The following is a 17,308-nucleotide window of genomic DNA, read 5'->3' as shown; positions in this document are numbered from 1 at the left end:
ATCAATAGAACAAGAGAAAAACATTTTTTTTCTCTGTAAATAGAACATCTCTGATTTCTCTGAGGCAAGACTGACTTTTTTATTTCACATTGCAAGAAGCAATATTAATTGAGCACTGCTTACTAGAGTGAAATTATTGTAAAATTCTATTTAATTCCCATATACTGTTCTATAGTAGATAAGAATTCGGAATGCGGAATGTATAAAATATGTAAGTTGAAAATGTCCATATATATCATGTGTGAATACATTTATGTAGTCCTGCTTACTGGCAACATTTCTAACAAAACTGCATGAACATGTTAACAATGGAAATAAAGCACTTGTAGATTCTAGGTATACTTCTCATGGATCAGAGGTCAAAAGCAGTGATCATCAACTGGGAATTATTCTCAGCCTCTGTTAGTCAGCTCCTACCTGGTTTTAATGAAAAATGAAAATCCAGACATTAATACTTAAGTAACAGTATTGTTGGGCTGTGATACAAATTCTGTTTGAATTAATAGCAGATTTTGCTATTAATTCAGTAGTCTAATTATCAGGCTCTTAGAGTACTGTCTTGATAAAACATGTCCTTGCTTTACTTTCTACCATATGGATGTTTATGTTCCGACAGAAATGGGATTAGAATCTCCAACAGTAGCCAGAAGGCAGACACAATTTAGAAAGAGAATCAATACCCATGTGTAGGTTTCAAGAGCTGTTTGGTTAAACAGATACATAGGTGAAAGTTTAAAGTGGGAGTATTCAAAGTGTTTGAAAGTTTTCAAAAATTATATCCCAAGGGGAGCTGTGGAGATGCCAAAACGGCATCATCTAGGCTGTTTTTTATTTCTATAACACAGCTAAATTAAGTAAGAGTTTTCTGTAAGACAGCTACATTGAGCATTATTTCCCAAAAATAATTTCTCAACCACAGGAGTGAGTCACATGGGATGAGGAAAATGCCAATGTCACTTTCCTCTAAGAAACAGGCACACCCCATGTACATGGATGCAGTGTGATAAGAATGACCATTAGCCCCAAGGCAGTTCCCTTCAGAAAATAATATCTCAAATAAGTGAGCATTGCTTAACCCCTTATTCCTAATTTAATTCTTTACTTTGGCAGTAAAGTGTAAGGAGTTTTGGCATGCAGTAGGGGGATAGAGGTGTATGGGAAAGCTCTCTTTGCACTAAAATTGGAAGGAAAGTCATAAATTTGGTGAAAACCATGGGGAAGAGCTTGATTCAGCACTTTCCAAACTTTGTACAAAATTATCAACCCTGAACACTTTCTCTTAAGAACAGCACTCATCTGTATCATTACAAATTTCCATAACAATATCATACAAATAAAATAATTTTGTTGACTGTCATGCACCACCAGTAATTTTAGTTAATATAATTATACTTGTTATCATCAGAATTACAGTAGTACTTATTTTGTTCCTTCCCTTTTCCTATTTCTCTTCTACTTTCATTATCTTTCTGTAGGGATTTCCAAATATTCTTCCCTTTTTTCTTCGTGTTTCAGTAAAAGATTCTTTGGAAGGAGGGGGTGGGAATTTGATTTGTGTTGTGCCTAAAGGGCAATCATACTTTCTTCATCCCATTCTATTTCCTTGGCCTACCTACCTACCTTGTTTTCACCTTCTGATTTATTTTTTTTTAATTTAATTTAGACAACAGTATGTCAGGAGAGACAGATCCATAGGAAATCCTTGTCCTAGACTATGAAGAATGTGAAGATTTAGAGTAAGACTTCAACTTGTTCTCCAGAACAAGTATAAGCCACTCAAGGAGCATAAATGACTGTTATGAAAACCTAATTTGTCACTCTAGTGTATGTTCACTAATGTGTGTGTAAAATACCACCACCTACTATTAACTAAATGTAATAATCTGTCACCCTCTAGTGGTGGGTCTACACCACCATTATTCAGCTTGTAGTGATGGAAGGTACTCTCACTATGTCTAGAAGACTTTATCACTTCTAGGAGTTACTAAGCCCCAGTGTTTGGTAGCTGGTATGTATGGATTTGTAATTTTGGTCTCCACATATCTGAATTTTATCCTAGAACTTCGTCCTATGAATTAATGATGTAAATTGTCTATGGTGGTTTGGGACAGATGAATTAGAGGTTTGGGAGAGCTTTTTAAATTATTTGTGTGCTCTTCTCCTTGCATAGGTCAAGAGAAAATTGGCTGAAATCCAACCTGCAAAGTAGGGAACATAACTGTGCATTTGAAGCTCATATTGAACAGTCAAATCCATTCTTTCTTAATTCCAATTTTTACCCATAATAAAAGTCCTTGTCTAAAACTGCAGTGCAATACCCATTCTAGTCTGTGAAAGCCTCAGTTAGGCCCAAAATCATAGTGTGACCTATGTTTCATACATGCTTCTTGGTTTATTTCACAGCAAAGTAATACCACAAAGCTGAAATACTTGACATTACCTATTTTTTAGTTCCAGCAATACTTACAAAATCTGTGCTTCTGATGCAGCTGTGGAAAAAAGCTAAAGTACAGTATGCTGGGGAGTGGCATTTAATGGGTTAATTTATCAAGATTCCAGTAACTGATAATATTGATGCGTTTTATGCTGATATTGGACAATTTGGTTTCAGGTCACATATGACTTAAATCATCCTAAATTACAGCAAAATACTTGGTCTTAAACTGAAGTGCTGTGCTGTGCTTTTTACTGGATCAAGAGGTGATGAAACATATAGAAAGCTGGTTCATAGCCTGAGACAATTGAAAATGTCCCTTTTGATCCCTTTGTAGAGCTCTTCTCAGGGGTGTAGCAAGTGTTGTTCATCTCTGACCAGGGACTGTGAAATTCCTCTTAACATAATACAGCATTTAAAGTATCCAATTATGCTATCTATATGTCTGTAGTTTTATCAGTTTGGGCCATGCATCCATCACTTATGTGTGAACTCAGAATTGTCCAGTAATTAGATTGGTTCCTGTATCTTTGTTAAAGGGGTGTATGGCAGCATCTTCTCAGTTACAAATGAAGTAGAAGTGTGTTTCTGTATGTCAAAGACTTTTTGCAGTACTCACCTCACCAGGAAGATTAGTTTAACCAATCTGCCCTTAGACACTTCAGGAGCAATTATCCCTGCTTGCACCACATAGAGCCTGCCAGCTATGTCATGGAAGACTGTGCTCAGTAAAACTTCCAGGTCTCTCAAGAAGGAACACAGCCTGCACCTCCCGTAATATGTAATAAGCATGGGACACCCAAGAGGAGTCTCCTGACCATGCTGGTAATTAACAAACCTTCTGAAATGCTGAAATTTCAGCAAACCTGCCAGTCTTTGCTTCTACACTCACGAGAGTGTTCTAAAAATACAACTGGGAAGAGAGGGGGAAAATTCTTCCCACGTTTTCATGAACATTAATTCAGTGTTTAAAAAATAATAGCCAAATAATGGCAGATTTTCCAGCTACTTTCAGGCTTTTATGTCTTCATCTGAATTCTGCAAACTTGCACATAATATATATTGCACGTGTGCACACTCACATGTGAGCAGAGCTAGGCAGATCCACAGAGACAGAGATTTGCATTAATTTTTTCATATTCATTTAATTTTCTTTCATTTACTAGAGAAAACGAGTTTTTTGCTAATGGAACTGCAGTTACACATAGAGAAAAGGAAGTTATTATTCTCATCTTTATCCTCACATATAATGAGGCGATTTCAGTCACGCTCGTGACAACGGTTTGTTGGTGATGGTGCATCCTTCAGGAAGAATGCAAATAGACTTCACTGACCCTGGAGTGCTGAGAGTAACATGAAACTTACTCTGACTTGTAAACTGAGCAAACATGACATGGAGATCACAGAATAAGGGCATGTATGCGTCTTTCAGCCTTGTTTTGACAAAGTGACTTTCTCCAGAGGGACCTTTTTTCCCATTTTTTTCCAGCATGTTTCACCTTTCACTGACTATTAATCCCAGTATGACTAAACTTCAAATTAGAATTCCCACCTATAAGCATATGTGAGTTAATTCTTTTTTTTTTTTCTTTTCATCATAGATTTGAGCACAGAGCACTCTGGATAACTAAGAAAATAAATGTATGAAAAATAATTCAGCAAACTGAGTTTAAAAAAATGTAGCAAGTTATAAATATTAGAACAAAAAGTATTATTAAAATTCTTATTCATTAATGGAAAGATTTTATTATTAGTGACTTTAAGAAATCAGGCCAGACCATAATATTTCTGAAAACTGCAGTTTCTCATATTCTATGCAGTATTCTTCTAGCTTTAGACTAAAGAAAACTTCCTTCTCTCTGGTGCAGGCAAACATTTATATAGCCATAAGTTTTAAACAGACTTTTCAGAATCTTATGAATTGGATTAATAAAGCATGTTTTGCTAAAAGATAAATTATTCAGAGTATTCCTATTTCTCTTAATGCGTGGCCTATGTAGTATGTTTGATGGCGTGGATAGCATTCCAGCACAAAATATTTCAAAATAAAGGTATTGGCACAGCAATTAGTGTACTTGTTCCATGCAGCAGAAGAGCTGAGGATGGGGTTTAACATCTTCATCATGCTAACTAACTGATAAATAACTATTAGTAATATCAATGTGTATGGTAAGAGACCTTGAAAATCTTATCCATGGTTTGCAGATGGGAAAACAAGACATGCCAAAATCACTCCAGAGTGAACCCACCCTCCTAATTCTCCTTTCAACTAGGCCATGAAATTTGAGGACAATAATAGTGCCTGCTTATGTGAAAAAATGTGTCAGGCTTGGTTGTCTTGGTTGTGTAAGATATTAGATCAGTGATGGCAGATCCGAGTTTGGAAAAAGAAAATGCCCAGATAGACCAGGAAACAAAGGACCTAATTTTTTTTTTTTTTTTTATAATGTTGAAGGCAAAAGTGTAAGGTGAAAGGGTTAATTATTTTTCTAGAATAATAACCAAATTCCCTTTCAAGGAAAACTTGATGGTCCAGATAAATGTTTTCCTATGGTGTGGCTCTTAAACAGGGACTTCAGGGGGTAGAACACCCATATTCAGTAGCTTCTAAGTATTTTCTGATTTTTGTTTTCCCCAACAGAGCTACAGCGAACCTGTTGATGTTAAAGCCTCCCCACAACCTCAGATGATGAATTCAAAGCAGTCAGTGTTTCATGGGCCTGCCCAGGCTCACTCTGCACTGTACCTCAGCTCCCACTACCACCAACAACCAGGAATGAATCCTCACATCACTGCCATGCATGCCAATATCCCCAGGAACATAGCGCCCAAGCCCAACAACCAAATGCCAGTGACTGTTTCCATAGCAAACATGGCTGTGTCCCCACCTCCACCTCTTCAGATCAGCCCGCCTCTGCACCAGCATCTCAACATCCAGCAGCACCAGCCGATCCCAATGCAGCAGTCCATTGGAAACCAGCTACCAATGCAGGTCCAGCCTGCTCTACACTCACCTACAATGCAGCAAGTAAGTTGGAGTTTTTCAGTTCTCTGGGGAATTACTTTATTTTTGAGGAGGGCGTGGGGAGGGGAGTCATCCAGAAGTTGAATAGAGAGATTTAGATTTAATTTTGTGGGTTCCACAACCATGGTAGTATAGGCTTAGTCTTTCAAGGGCAAGAACAAATGAATGAGTTTAACCAGATAATGGAAAACTGCAATAGAAGCATTTGTGCTAGTGACAATGTCAATCATTGTCCATAGATCCATCTGGAAATCTGTGACTACCCTGAAAGAGTGAAATACAAAGCTTTCAGGAGTCACACTTCACAAACAAAAGGCAGGTATGTCTAGAAAAAGATATGATTGTAGCTTATGCTGTTATCCTTGTGCTGACTGTGATGTGGAACTGTCAGAGAAAACATAAAGCAACCCAGGTTGTGTTAAACATGCTAGATTAAGAGAACACAAGTGTGTTACATTATGCCACGTTCATAACTTCATTTTGCTAAATACATATACCTTCTTTTTACTGGAAATAAATGAGCTGTGTCCACCATCCCAACATGAGCGGTGTTTTTCTGTTTGTTTTTTCCCCTACTCTGAATGTTTTAGATCGTTGATTCTCAATATATTTCCTACGAGTTCTGAGTAAATGCAGACCATCCAAGGCATTGTGCCTTCCAGGCTTACAGAGGAATATAAAGAGAGCAGATAAACTGTTGATTTCATGAGAGAAAATTTCCTTTAGTATTGTATGAGATGTGACTATCAATAATAATATCTTGCTTTGCAAAGTGGCATTAAAATGAAAATTTTTTGAATGGAATTGCAATAATCTACAAAATTTGTCTACACAAAACTTGTCAGTACTGGCTGATAATACATAGTCATGAACTTACTGCATGTTTTAAATTTCTCTAAAAATTCACCTTTGCTAACAAGGCATTTGCATCTGCTTTCCAAGCCAGAAACGTTTTACCTCAAGATTGGGCTTTAGAGTTGAGAATACTTGAACACAAACCATAGCTTCTTGGTGGGAGAACAATTTAACAGGGAAAAAGATTTTCCAAAACACAAAAACAAAAGCCCAGAAGTATTGAAAGCAAACTGTACTGATAAACTTATTTGTCCAGAAGATAAATCAAGGTATGCTCAGGATGATTTCAATTTATTCAGAATCTTTGATCTTAGTCTCAGGAGTGATTCGGAGTAGTCAGGGAGGAAAACTTGCAAAGTGTTCATGACATTTTTCTAGTCCAATCAAAAAGTTGATTTTTCACTATCAGAGAAAACAGACTCAACAGACTTATGACCACATATATGTGGAGTCATGTATTCATGGAGGTTTTCCTGCAGTTAGTGTGAATGTTCCGGGAGAGCCGTGCTCAAGTCTCAGAGAAACTCAGTAGCTGACCCCAAGCCTGGGCAGCTGGAATTAAGTAGAGGAAGTCCTAGGCAGGTGAGCCAGGAGAGTTTGTCTGGAGAGACAAAGAAATACTCTGGTTCCTTTGTCAAACATGAAAAATTACATCTGTGACAGCAAAACCCGTTGAGATCCTATAGCTATATTTCAATGAGTTTTTATGGAACAGTGATTCAGTCTTCCAAGTTCAGATTGTTTACCATGTTTGGTGTCACTGGTATATTACTTGTCCAATGCAGAACTCATGTCTTTTCCAGAATTGTTAGGCACAATTTACTGAATAGGATTGAAAATCTGCCTCTATTTAGTGAATTGATAGTACAGTTGGGGCTCGCAAAAGGTGTAATGCAGATGTTAGACACATATTTATACATAAAACATAATTTTTATGTGAATAAACACTTAGGCATTACTCTAAACTCTACCAAAGAAAAGGTAATGTAGTATGAATCTGCTAATGTTTCATTTTGCCACATTGCAAGCTTGTAGCATAAGGTGAGTGCATCCACAGTTTGAAAGTACTTTCAGTCATCTGTGAGATACGTGGCACACAGTTGACTTGTTTCTAGCTTAAGAAAAAATACAGCTTGGTTGTAGAAAACAAGTCTCGAGAAGTCAGAATGCGGACCTTTATCATGATGAGTCTTTTTTTTAACTAAAGACAATTACAGTTAAGTAAAAATGCTCTACCTTTATGTTCCTGTTAAAGGCACAACTTTTTACTTCAAATGCTTTTTACCAACTCATATTTCTTATTCAGAAAGGTCGATGCTTTTAATGAAGATACCATGGTGAGATATTTCTCTTTCACTCAAGGGGCTTGTTACTTGTTGAAATGCTGCACTGCCAATCTACATGTCTCTTTAAGCACTGTGTAATATCTACAAGCCGAATTATATTTCTCACACCCCTGCTTTTGCTTTACAGCAATGCAGCTTTTGAGTGTAATGAAGCTGGAAAATCTATGTCATTTCACTTTGGAATATTTTTGGGGTTTTTTTACCATACAACAGCTTGTAGAGTTTGTGAATTGAATTTAAATATAGCAAAATGTATATTATATTATATTATATTATAGGGCTAGAGGTGTACTAACAACACCATGATTTGCCATGACAGAAGAGAACAATGGTATCCTGCTCAGTTTCTTAGGTAAGACCCTTTTAGTCCAGAAATGATAGAAAACACAACACCAGGATTTCATACTGTGTTAAAATATAGAAGGCAGGTTGGTCACCAGGAGGCAAATAGCAAAAAGTCAAGAGACTACAACCTGAAAGTGACAGCCTCTCTCTGAATCGATTGTCAAAGGATTTTGCTCTCCCTTCTGGTCAACATAGAGCAAACACACTGCTGAACACAGAGCTTGTTAAAGAGGAAAATATGTAGTGGGAGAAAAATGGAGCTCTCCCAGAAGCTCAGATCAAAGAGCAGTAAGGAGAAAGAAGGCACCACACTCTGTTTGGCCTATGGTGAGGAGGAAAGGGGAGGTCTGGATGTGATGTTCAGTCCCAAACAATACTGTGTAGAGCACTCTCCTGCATAAAAAGACAGCCAAAAAGAATGGGAAATATGAATTCTGATAAAGCAGAGCAACAGTTGCCTTTAAGCCAACTTTTTTTCACTTCCTCTTCCCTCAAGTTGTTTTATTTCCTTTATGCTTAGATATGGCAACTGTGAGCCTTTCCAAAGACTCATGAATGCAGCAAGAACAGAAACTAGTTAGCATACCACTCCCAAGGGAGTCACTTGCAACAGGAGACTTTTTCCTCTTTGGAAGCCTCAGCACTACTCATACTAAATAGACTAATAAAAAAAGAGGCAAATTTTGTCATGTCACACTGCAACATGAAGCTTAATAGGCAAGAGAAGAGTAAGTTTGCCAACAGCTTCCTAGCAGTCTTCTGCAGGTGTTGGCATGCTCACCTGGCTGGGCACCTTCATTGCAGGTTGTGCTGGAGACATGTTAGAAGTAGAAATCAACAATCGTGGGTCCTCTCCCTTTTTCCTTTTTTTTTTTTTTTCCCAACCATCCACCCTTAAAATAGTTCATGGCTCTCTAGTGTGACACTCAACAGTAGCAGGCTCTGCGAATCCATGCTCTCAACAGATCCCCTGCTTGAACTCTGGATCTGTGACATTTGGTCAGTCATTTTCTCCAAGAAAAGAAGGATAGTTTCATATCAAAGGCCATCCTGTAGTATGTCTGAAGGACTGCCAACTCCAAGAAAAAAACACATAGAGATCCAGATTTCACTTCTGGCAGACAGGAATGCCATTCTCCAAAAACCATTGTGCATGAAATTCACAGACTCTTCTATGCAAACTTTGAGGAGGGACTGATAAGAAGGGCTGACCTGGGGAGAGAGTTCTGTTCCTACTGCTTCCAGGACAATGAGCTGATCTTCATCATCTCTACAGGGAGCAGCATGTCCTTCTCCACATCCAGCACTCCTTGCCTGCATGTGTGCAGCTGCCAATTCAAGAGTGACTGCCATCTGGAGAAGGGCAGTCTCCTTTGAGGATACACAGACACTATAGAACATCAAGAAAATCAGAAGTGTTGGTAGCCAAAAATCCCCAGTGACTGCACAATTTCTGTTATTTTTAAAGTCAATTAACTTTGTGGAGCATGCAGCTGATGAAATGCATCCAAATTGTTCTGAAATGTAATGTAAAATTTTAATATTAGCATTTTGGTCATAAGCCTAGGATTAGTAATTATTTTTTAATTTATTTTAAGCAATGTATTTTGAGTTATCTAAATTGTAACTTCTTGGAAGTATTTTGTCTTTTTTCTCTTCTGCTCCAACATTTAATGAATAGATTTAGTAAAGGGTCACTACTGAAGACCTTTGGGGTGCTTGCTTACAGTCACAATCCTCTAAACTATTAAAAAAAATTACCATTAGTTCTATTATCATACTTAGAATAAATTAGATCCTGATTTTTATTTTCTTTAGCTTCTAATTCTGAAATTAATTCTATTTTTCTTAAATATCATTAACAACAGCCATGTTGAAGTTTTGCTTTTCAAACTCAAAATCCACTCTGCCACAGTTTTTCTTTCATCCACCATTGGCACATAGGCACAGCAGATTTTAAGAATGTGGTTGTTTTTCTTTCATTAAATGCTCATATGAGCATCTTATCACTGTGCATTTTTTTAACTGATACAGAGTTGTTTCTCTCCAGCCTGTTTCTTAGCTTTGACATGATATTTAATTTTTATTCAGTTGGCCTTAGATGGCCAAAGATTTATTAACCCTTATCATTCAAATCAGCATAATTTCTCCAAAGTTCAGACTGAAACAGCAGCTGAAGCTGCAGCCTGTTTTCACTTGGAAGGTCATTCTTTCCTTTCTCTACTCACATGGACATTTGTGCCTCTTTCTGAACATTCCACTCTATCCATCCTGTTCACTGTGCTCTTTGGGGTGAAGAGTGATGAGACTGAGGATTCAATCCCTCCTTAATACACATAGATCTTGTTAAGGAGCCCTTCTAAGTAGCTCTACTGGAATCATCACCTTCCCTGCTCAAAATCCTTCACCCAAGCATTGCATGGGATGGTGAGTCCCATGTCCACCTCTGGACATGTCCCATTTCAGTTCACAGGTAGAGGAAGCAAAACTGTTTTCTTAATGTCTAGTAACCATGGCTGAAAGTACATATGCAGCAAAACTATTTTCTTAATGTGTAGTAACCATGGCTGAAAGTACATATGCATAAAAAAGCACCAGAAGATTAATGTATGTCACTTTTTTATATATATATAATAACTCATTTCGGTCTACTTTTAGGTATTTCTTTTCCTTTAGAAAATAAATGTATACAGCAAGATGATTGCATAGCCTGCCAAAAGTAATAACCTCATTTTTTTTTTTCTGGTATACATTTTATATACACCAAACTCAGGAACCTGCTGTATTTGTCCAGATTTCTTCTTTCTTGTTAAGCTTTGTCTTCGAATGAGGTCAAGAGAAAAAAAAATCATTAATATCTGTCAACTTCCTTTATAACCTTAAGGAAAAATCTTTGTATGATATCACACAGACAGATTTTCAATTTCCTTGTGTAATAAACAGATGCTTTAGGATTTGGATGTAATTTAAAGGTTTAAAATATCACATTGAGATTGATGAATAAATCAGTTGTGAAGACAAAAACATTGATGCCTGTTGAAAATACCTCTCCAGACAGGCAGGAAATGAAATTAGTTCCTAGTAAAGTGTGGAGATGAGGATCACTCTTTAGTTCTGCTGCAGGCTTTTTAGGACTTGCTACAGTGGCACAACGAAACTGCTAGGGCTACAGAAATCTAATTAAAGAGCAAATGTCCCTCCTGACATCGAATTAATCTTTATCAAGTTCCCTATTTTTATTTCAATCTGGGACAAGAAAATGAAATTTAAAATTCTAGGCATGTTGCAAAACAGTTGGTGATTTTCTCTTGAGCATTACAATGCAAAAACATTCAGCATTGTTTAATTAGACCTCGAAGCACTCATTTTCTGAGCACTTTTTATTTCATCATTGTTTGTTAAGGGCTTATACAAATAATACCCAGATATTTACCACAAGTCTGGTACAAGACTGTTTCCCTCTGTTGTACACATCTGTATTTTCAGAGCTTTTCCTGTTGATGAAAAAAGCTGAAGTGATTACTTTTTGCATCTTAAACACTACCATACTTTATCAGTATGACTGAATTGAGGCTTAAATGACTTCACTTTAACAAACATGCTTTCAATCACAGTGCAGGTATTCTGGTAGCCCTCAACCCCCCACGGGGACCACTGAGACCCTTCTGGGACTGGAACCTGGCTCAGATACCCCTGCACCATGTTAGCATTTATCACCTGATTGTGCCCTAAAAACAGACCCCAATCCCAGGCAGCCATAAACTAAATAAACTTGCCAGGTACAAGATGAAATCGTTGTTATGCCTTGTTTTGCAGGTAGAACAATTAAATTTGGCTCTGCAGCCCCAGCCTTAACATGAGAGGTATCAATTCAGTCCAAACACATGTGCACACATGCTTTGCTGGAAGATAGCCAAAGCAATTTGGCCGTGGTCACACAGAAAACCTGAAAAAATATGAGAATGCATCCGCACCCAGTTCCTGAGTTAAAACACTGGCCCGTTCTCTGACATCTAAGCTGCTTATTTATCCTTCTTCCAGAAGAAATAGAATGGATATTGTACTGGTGGTCTCTTTCTAGCATTTGGAAGAGCTGTCTCAGTGCTGCACACAAGTGTTGTCCCGAGTTTGTGGATGCTCCCTCTCCCTGGAAGTGTTCAAAGCCAGGTTGGATGGACCTATGAGCAACCAGTCTCTGCCTGCAGCAGAGGGGCTGGAACCAAATGATCTTTACGGTGCCTTCCAACCCAAAACTTTCTATGATTTTATGAGTACTTGAGTCTCTGCTCACTTGCATGCTTTGCTACTGGCTACTGTCCCTATATAGTGTTTTTCTTGTATAAATGCTAGATCAGGGGATTTGCTACCAAAGGTAAATCTGAGAGCCTGAGGGTAGGATGTGTTTTTGTGGTTGATTTCCTCTTACAGCTAAATTAGAAAGACCTTACGGTTGATGTTTTGTGTAAAAATTATGATGATGGTATACAAACCAAATTTTTCTGCCTTTTAATTACATAAAACTCCAATTAAAATCCTTGGGAAATCTGCTCAATTGCTGTTTTCTTTGGATCTGTTGTAGGCATGGGGGTTGTCTCTGCAGCTTGTTGCATTGGTTCAGATCTTGGGGAAAAGGCAGTGTACAGAGCATGGGGATTACAGTCCCCACGGGTGTAAAACCCACCATGGGAAGGCTTTATTTAATCTCATTAGGAGGGCAGTATATAAATAACATGGCAACTAGATGCAAAATTCAGCTGTGAACTTGCTCACTGCTAATAGTCTGTTTCTTTGAGTCAACAGGGACAAACTGAGGTTTCCAAAAGTTCTTAAAGTACTGAAGTGTTACTCAGGGTATTCTCCATATGGAAAAGATTAAGAAATAAAGTTGCAGTCATTCATGGTCTAGACTAAAACCCATGATTAGGATGAGTGGAGTGAGGTGGCAGTGCACATGAGAGGTGGGGCAAAACACCTGAAGGACCTCAGGGAATAGCCAAGGAAGAGAGATGAGAAGAAGGAAGTAATGTTTCATTTGAAGAAAGGCAATTTCTGTGGATGAAGAGGGCCAAGTGAAAGCTGGGAATATTCATTTATCTTGACAAAAGGTAGCACGGCTGCCTTCTTAAACCTGCAGAAAAAAACATCTGTCCACAAAACTCCTGTCCTAATGAAGGCTGTGTAAGAAAAGCAATCTAACACAATGCACTAATACTAAATTAACTAAAAGCTAGGAGAGTTAATTCCATCTATTTTATATGTGGGCTTTGGCTGGAAGGAGTGAATTTCCAAACCAGGCATCTTGGTGCAAGTTCCACTTCTGATTTAGTAGCTACGCATCCAGTTAACTTGAGTGGGAATTGTATGCCCTTGCCCCAGGAAGGAGTTTGGTCCAATTTTTTCAGCAGACATCGATTGATTTCATACAAAATTCCCATGATTTTACCCAGTGTACTCTTCCTACTTTACAGGAACATGATGTACAGGGTGAACCAGATACACTAGCCTTGAAATTTCAATTGTTCTCCTGAGTTTGAAACACAATATTTAAACATCAGAATATATCAAAAGAGCTAAAAATTACTATGACTTTCCATATGACAGAAAATTCAGGGAGCAGGTTAGATGTCTCTTTGTAACTTCCACTTTTTTTTCTCGTCTCCTTGGTTTCAAAAGCAAGTTATTCCGTGCTACTTTCACTACATTAGTCCAACAACTGTTAAAAAGCTTTGGTTGAATTTCCGTTTAGTTGAGAGAGAAGTGCAAATAAAAGAAGCAGCAGATGGCCCCTTTGTGACTGAATGAAGAAAAAGGGTTTTGAGAACAATATGTGAATAGGTGTAGTCTAATAAAACAGTCAGCCACCTGCTGCCTACATCCTTCAAAAAGATTCTGTTGCATATTCTGGGAATTAGTGACTAGTGTGTATGCTTACATTTAATCTAAATGGAAGCTCTAAGGAGCAAACAGACCTTTTTGTCCTAGTGCTGATTGAGTTGTCCTCTTGGTTTTGAATTGTTTCTGCTCTGTCTCTTTTAGTTCCATCGCTGTGTAACTGCAAATAATGCTTTGGCAGTGTTTCATTTATTAAACCAAAGAAAGATTTTAAAATTTAGAAAGCATCTACCTCATGCCTTCTAAATGCATTAGAATGCATTTTTGCCTATTTTAGGTTTTATAACCAAAATCACACCTGGAAAAGAAATATTCTCTACCATTTCACTGTACACTCTGCAATTTTACTTTTATTTGATGCTCCCAACCTGTTACTTTTTTTCCATACTTTGTAATGTACTTGTTTTCCCCTCTAGGGATTTACTCTTCAGCCTGATTATCAGAATATTATCAATCCAACATCAACAGCTGCACAAGTTGTTACCCAAGCAATGGAGTATGTTCGTTCAGGGTGCAGAAATCCTCCAGCACAGACTGTGGACTGGAATAATGACTACTGCAGTAATGGGTAAGCAGCCAGTGAATGCCACCTTGTGTTGAGCAACATTCATGACACAAGTATATGACAGATAATTTGGGAACAGCATTGCTGCCTGTTTCCCTACAGTGTTTCTGAAGCGTGTCTGTGATGGCCCTGTATTTATTCAGCAGTTAATCTGTTGAGGGAGAACAAGTGTTCAATACATACATTTACTAGATATCGATGTCACCTTATCACAGTACATAGACTTTATAGGTTTCAGAGAACTTGCATTCCATAGAAGAGCAGAAATTAAATCTTAGGGAGGAGTAAGAAAGAAGTTTTAAGATCATGAAGTCTCAATGTGAGGCAAATGATGTGAATTATAACAATTTTTTAGTCTGGGTCATGAAAATAACTAGCTTGGGTCATGAAAATAACTAGCTTGGGTCATGAAAAACCACATCAGTGAGGAGTAGGGCTGATACACAGAAGAGAATGGCATGAAGAACACATGACTGTAACCAGAAACAAAACACCATATCTGCAGCTCTATGTCCTCAGTATAAGGTTAGTAACCCCTTTGAACCTTCTCCTTCTGGTAGCATGGTTTTTGCGGAGCCATGTTACTGTGCGAGGAACTGCCTGGAAACATTTAAGACTGAACAGAAGGTATCTTTTGAGTTTAAAATTATAGATGTTGTGCCTTGTGAACATGTCTACCAGCCTGACCTGCCCTTGACTTAGCCTGAATCTCTAAGGCAATGGCAGATAAAAACTCCTGGTTGCTCCCAAAGTGCCAAATCTAGCCCAGACAAATGAACAGAAAGCAGAACTAAAGACCAATATCATCCATTACTTTTACTTAAACCAAAAAATTTCACTTGCCTTATTGTTTAAAGTGTTTCTGGAACTCAAAGTAGAACTGAATAAAAATCTTCCTCTGGCTACTAGTTTAGAATAACACCTTTGCTACAACCTGCTGACACTGAGGCAGACTTTAACTAGTCTGAACAGCAGCATCACTCTTTCCCATACCTATCACTGTTACCCCTTGACTTGCCCACTTGTTCAGCAGAGCAGTTTTGCATCTGTGCTCTATGTTCTTGACATGTGCTGCAGGCCCATTCTGTGTAGAGAAGCCTTTGTAAATCCATGTGCACGAACTTAAACTTTGCCAAACTTGTGCTGTCCCTTTGCAAGTGCTTACCTGAAGCTGCCAACCTAACATGTTTTGGCTATATCTGTACTAGTAAATTAAATATACCAGAGGCTCAGTAAGTGGCTGACACCCATGCTCATGCAATGAAGCTCTCCTGCCTCTAAGGAAAGTGGCTGCTTCTTATAGGGTGCTTATGGAACATCATTCCAAAACCTGTGCTAAATCCAGAGCTGCAAGCAGTTTTTGATAGTCACTGGTACCAGCCCACTAGTGCAGGTTATCCCAAACCAGTGCTTAAACCCATGTCCCAGTCCTGTGCAGTTTTAAAGCCAGATGTGGTCTCCAGGTTCCTATATGTCACTATGATTTTTTCTTATTATTGCCATGGCAATGCAGCTGTACTTCAGTGATATGCTTGGAATTAATGACATGCAGTGGGGTTGTGGGGCTGAATTTTTTTTTTTTAAGAACTGAACTAAATTTTTTTTTAATATTTTAAAAAAATCACATTTGTTCTTTTTTCTTTGAACAGGGGCATGCAGAGGGACAAAGCACTCTACCTTACCTGAAAATCTGAAACACCTCTCCTTTCCTTTCGCTGAGGAATGCAGGGAAGTCTTTTCATCATGGATTGCTTTATGCAGTCAAGGCAGTTCTGCATTTTATTAGAAAATACAAGTTGCTAAGCACTTAGGACTATTTGAGCTTGTGGGTCACCCACTCTGGAAAAAATAGTCTTGCTTCTTTCCTTTTCTTCTTTTTTTTTCCCTCCCATTTTTTTCTCTTTCTTTCTCCTTTCCACCCCTTCCCTGAGACCCTTTAACGGACATTGCTTTTCTTCTTCCCTGAAGGAAACTTGGACCATTCAGATTTTATGTTGGTTTTTGCTGTGAAGTGCTGCGGTAGTAACTGCCTTAGCAACTGTAGATGTCTCGGATAAAAGTCCTGGATTTTCCATTGGTTTTTCATAATGGGTGTTTATATGAAACTACTAAAGACTTTTTAAATGGCTTGATGTAGCAGTCATAGCAAGTTTGTAAATAGCATCTATGTTACACTCTCCTAGAGTATAAAATGTGAATGTTTTTGTAGCTAATTGTAATTGAAACTGGCTCATTCCAGTTTATTGATTTCACAATAAGGGTAAAATTGGCAAACATTCATATTTTTACTTCATTTTTAAACAACTGACTGATAGTCTATATTTTCAAAGTATTTGGAGACAAAAAGTAAAGTAGTCCCAAATTATATTAATTAAAAATATTGGCTTCGTCTCATTAAATAAATACAAAAAACTTAGGAGAAAAAAATAATGTTGATAAAGAGCAAACACATTTATTTTGTACTGCCTAAAAAAATGCTTCTTTTTTTTTTTAAAGAAAATCACTTTATGTGTACTGGTTAGTAAATGTCATTTAAGTCCTTTTATGTATAAAACTGCCAAATGCTTACCTGATATTTTATTAGATGCAGAAACAGATTGGAGACAGCTAAATTATAACCTCTACATATGGCTATGTATTATTGTTTCTTCATACTGTGTCTGTATTTAATCTTTTTTATGGAACCTGTTGCGCCTATTTATGAAATAATAAATATAGGTGTTTGTAAGTAAATTTGTTAGCATTTTAAAGAGGTTTCTTTGACGCTTTAACTTTTGCTGGCACAAATTGTTCACAATTGATGTGAATACTTTATTTAGTTTTTACAGTGACAAATATAACAACAA

General features: G+C 37.6%; 1 protein-coding gene across 1 annotated transcript in view; it reads left to right on the top strand.

Annotated features, from left to right (window-relative positions):
• Window positions 1-16,596, top strand: part of TOX (thymocyte selection associated high mobility group box) — a 212,108-nt gene extending 195,512 nt beyond the window's left edge. Inside the window, exons 7-9 of the mRNA XM_062501942.1 lie at window positions 5,076-5,462; window positions 14,314-14,465; window positions 16,112-16,596. Coding sequence (XP_062357926.1) covers window positions 5,076-5,462; window positions 14,314-14,465; window positions 16,112-16,148 — 576 coding nt within the window. The 3' untranslated portion in view covers window positions 16,149-16,596. The remainder of the gene's footprint in view (window positions 1-5,075; window positions 5,463-14,313; window positions 14,466-16,111) is intronic.
• Window positions 16,597-17,308: the final 712 nt, after the last annotated feature.

Source organism: Cinclus cinclus, chromosome 1 (genome assembly GCF_963662255.1).
Source record: "Cinclus cinclus chromosome 1, bCinCin1.1, whole genome shotgun sequence".
Classification (NCBI taxonomy): Eukaryota; Metazoa; Chordata; class Aves; order Passeriformes; family Cinclidae; genus Cinclus; species Cinclus cinclus.
Note: the sequence above shows the minus strand (reverse complement) of the source record. Positions and strands in the feature narration are given on the sequence as shown.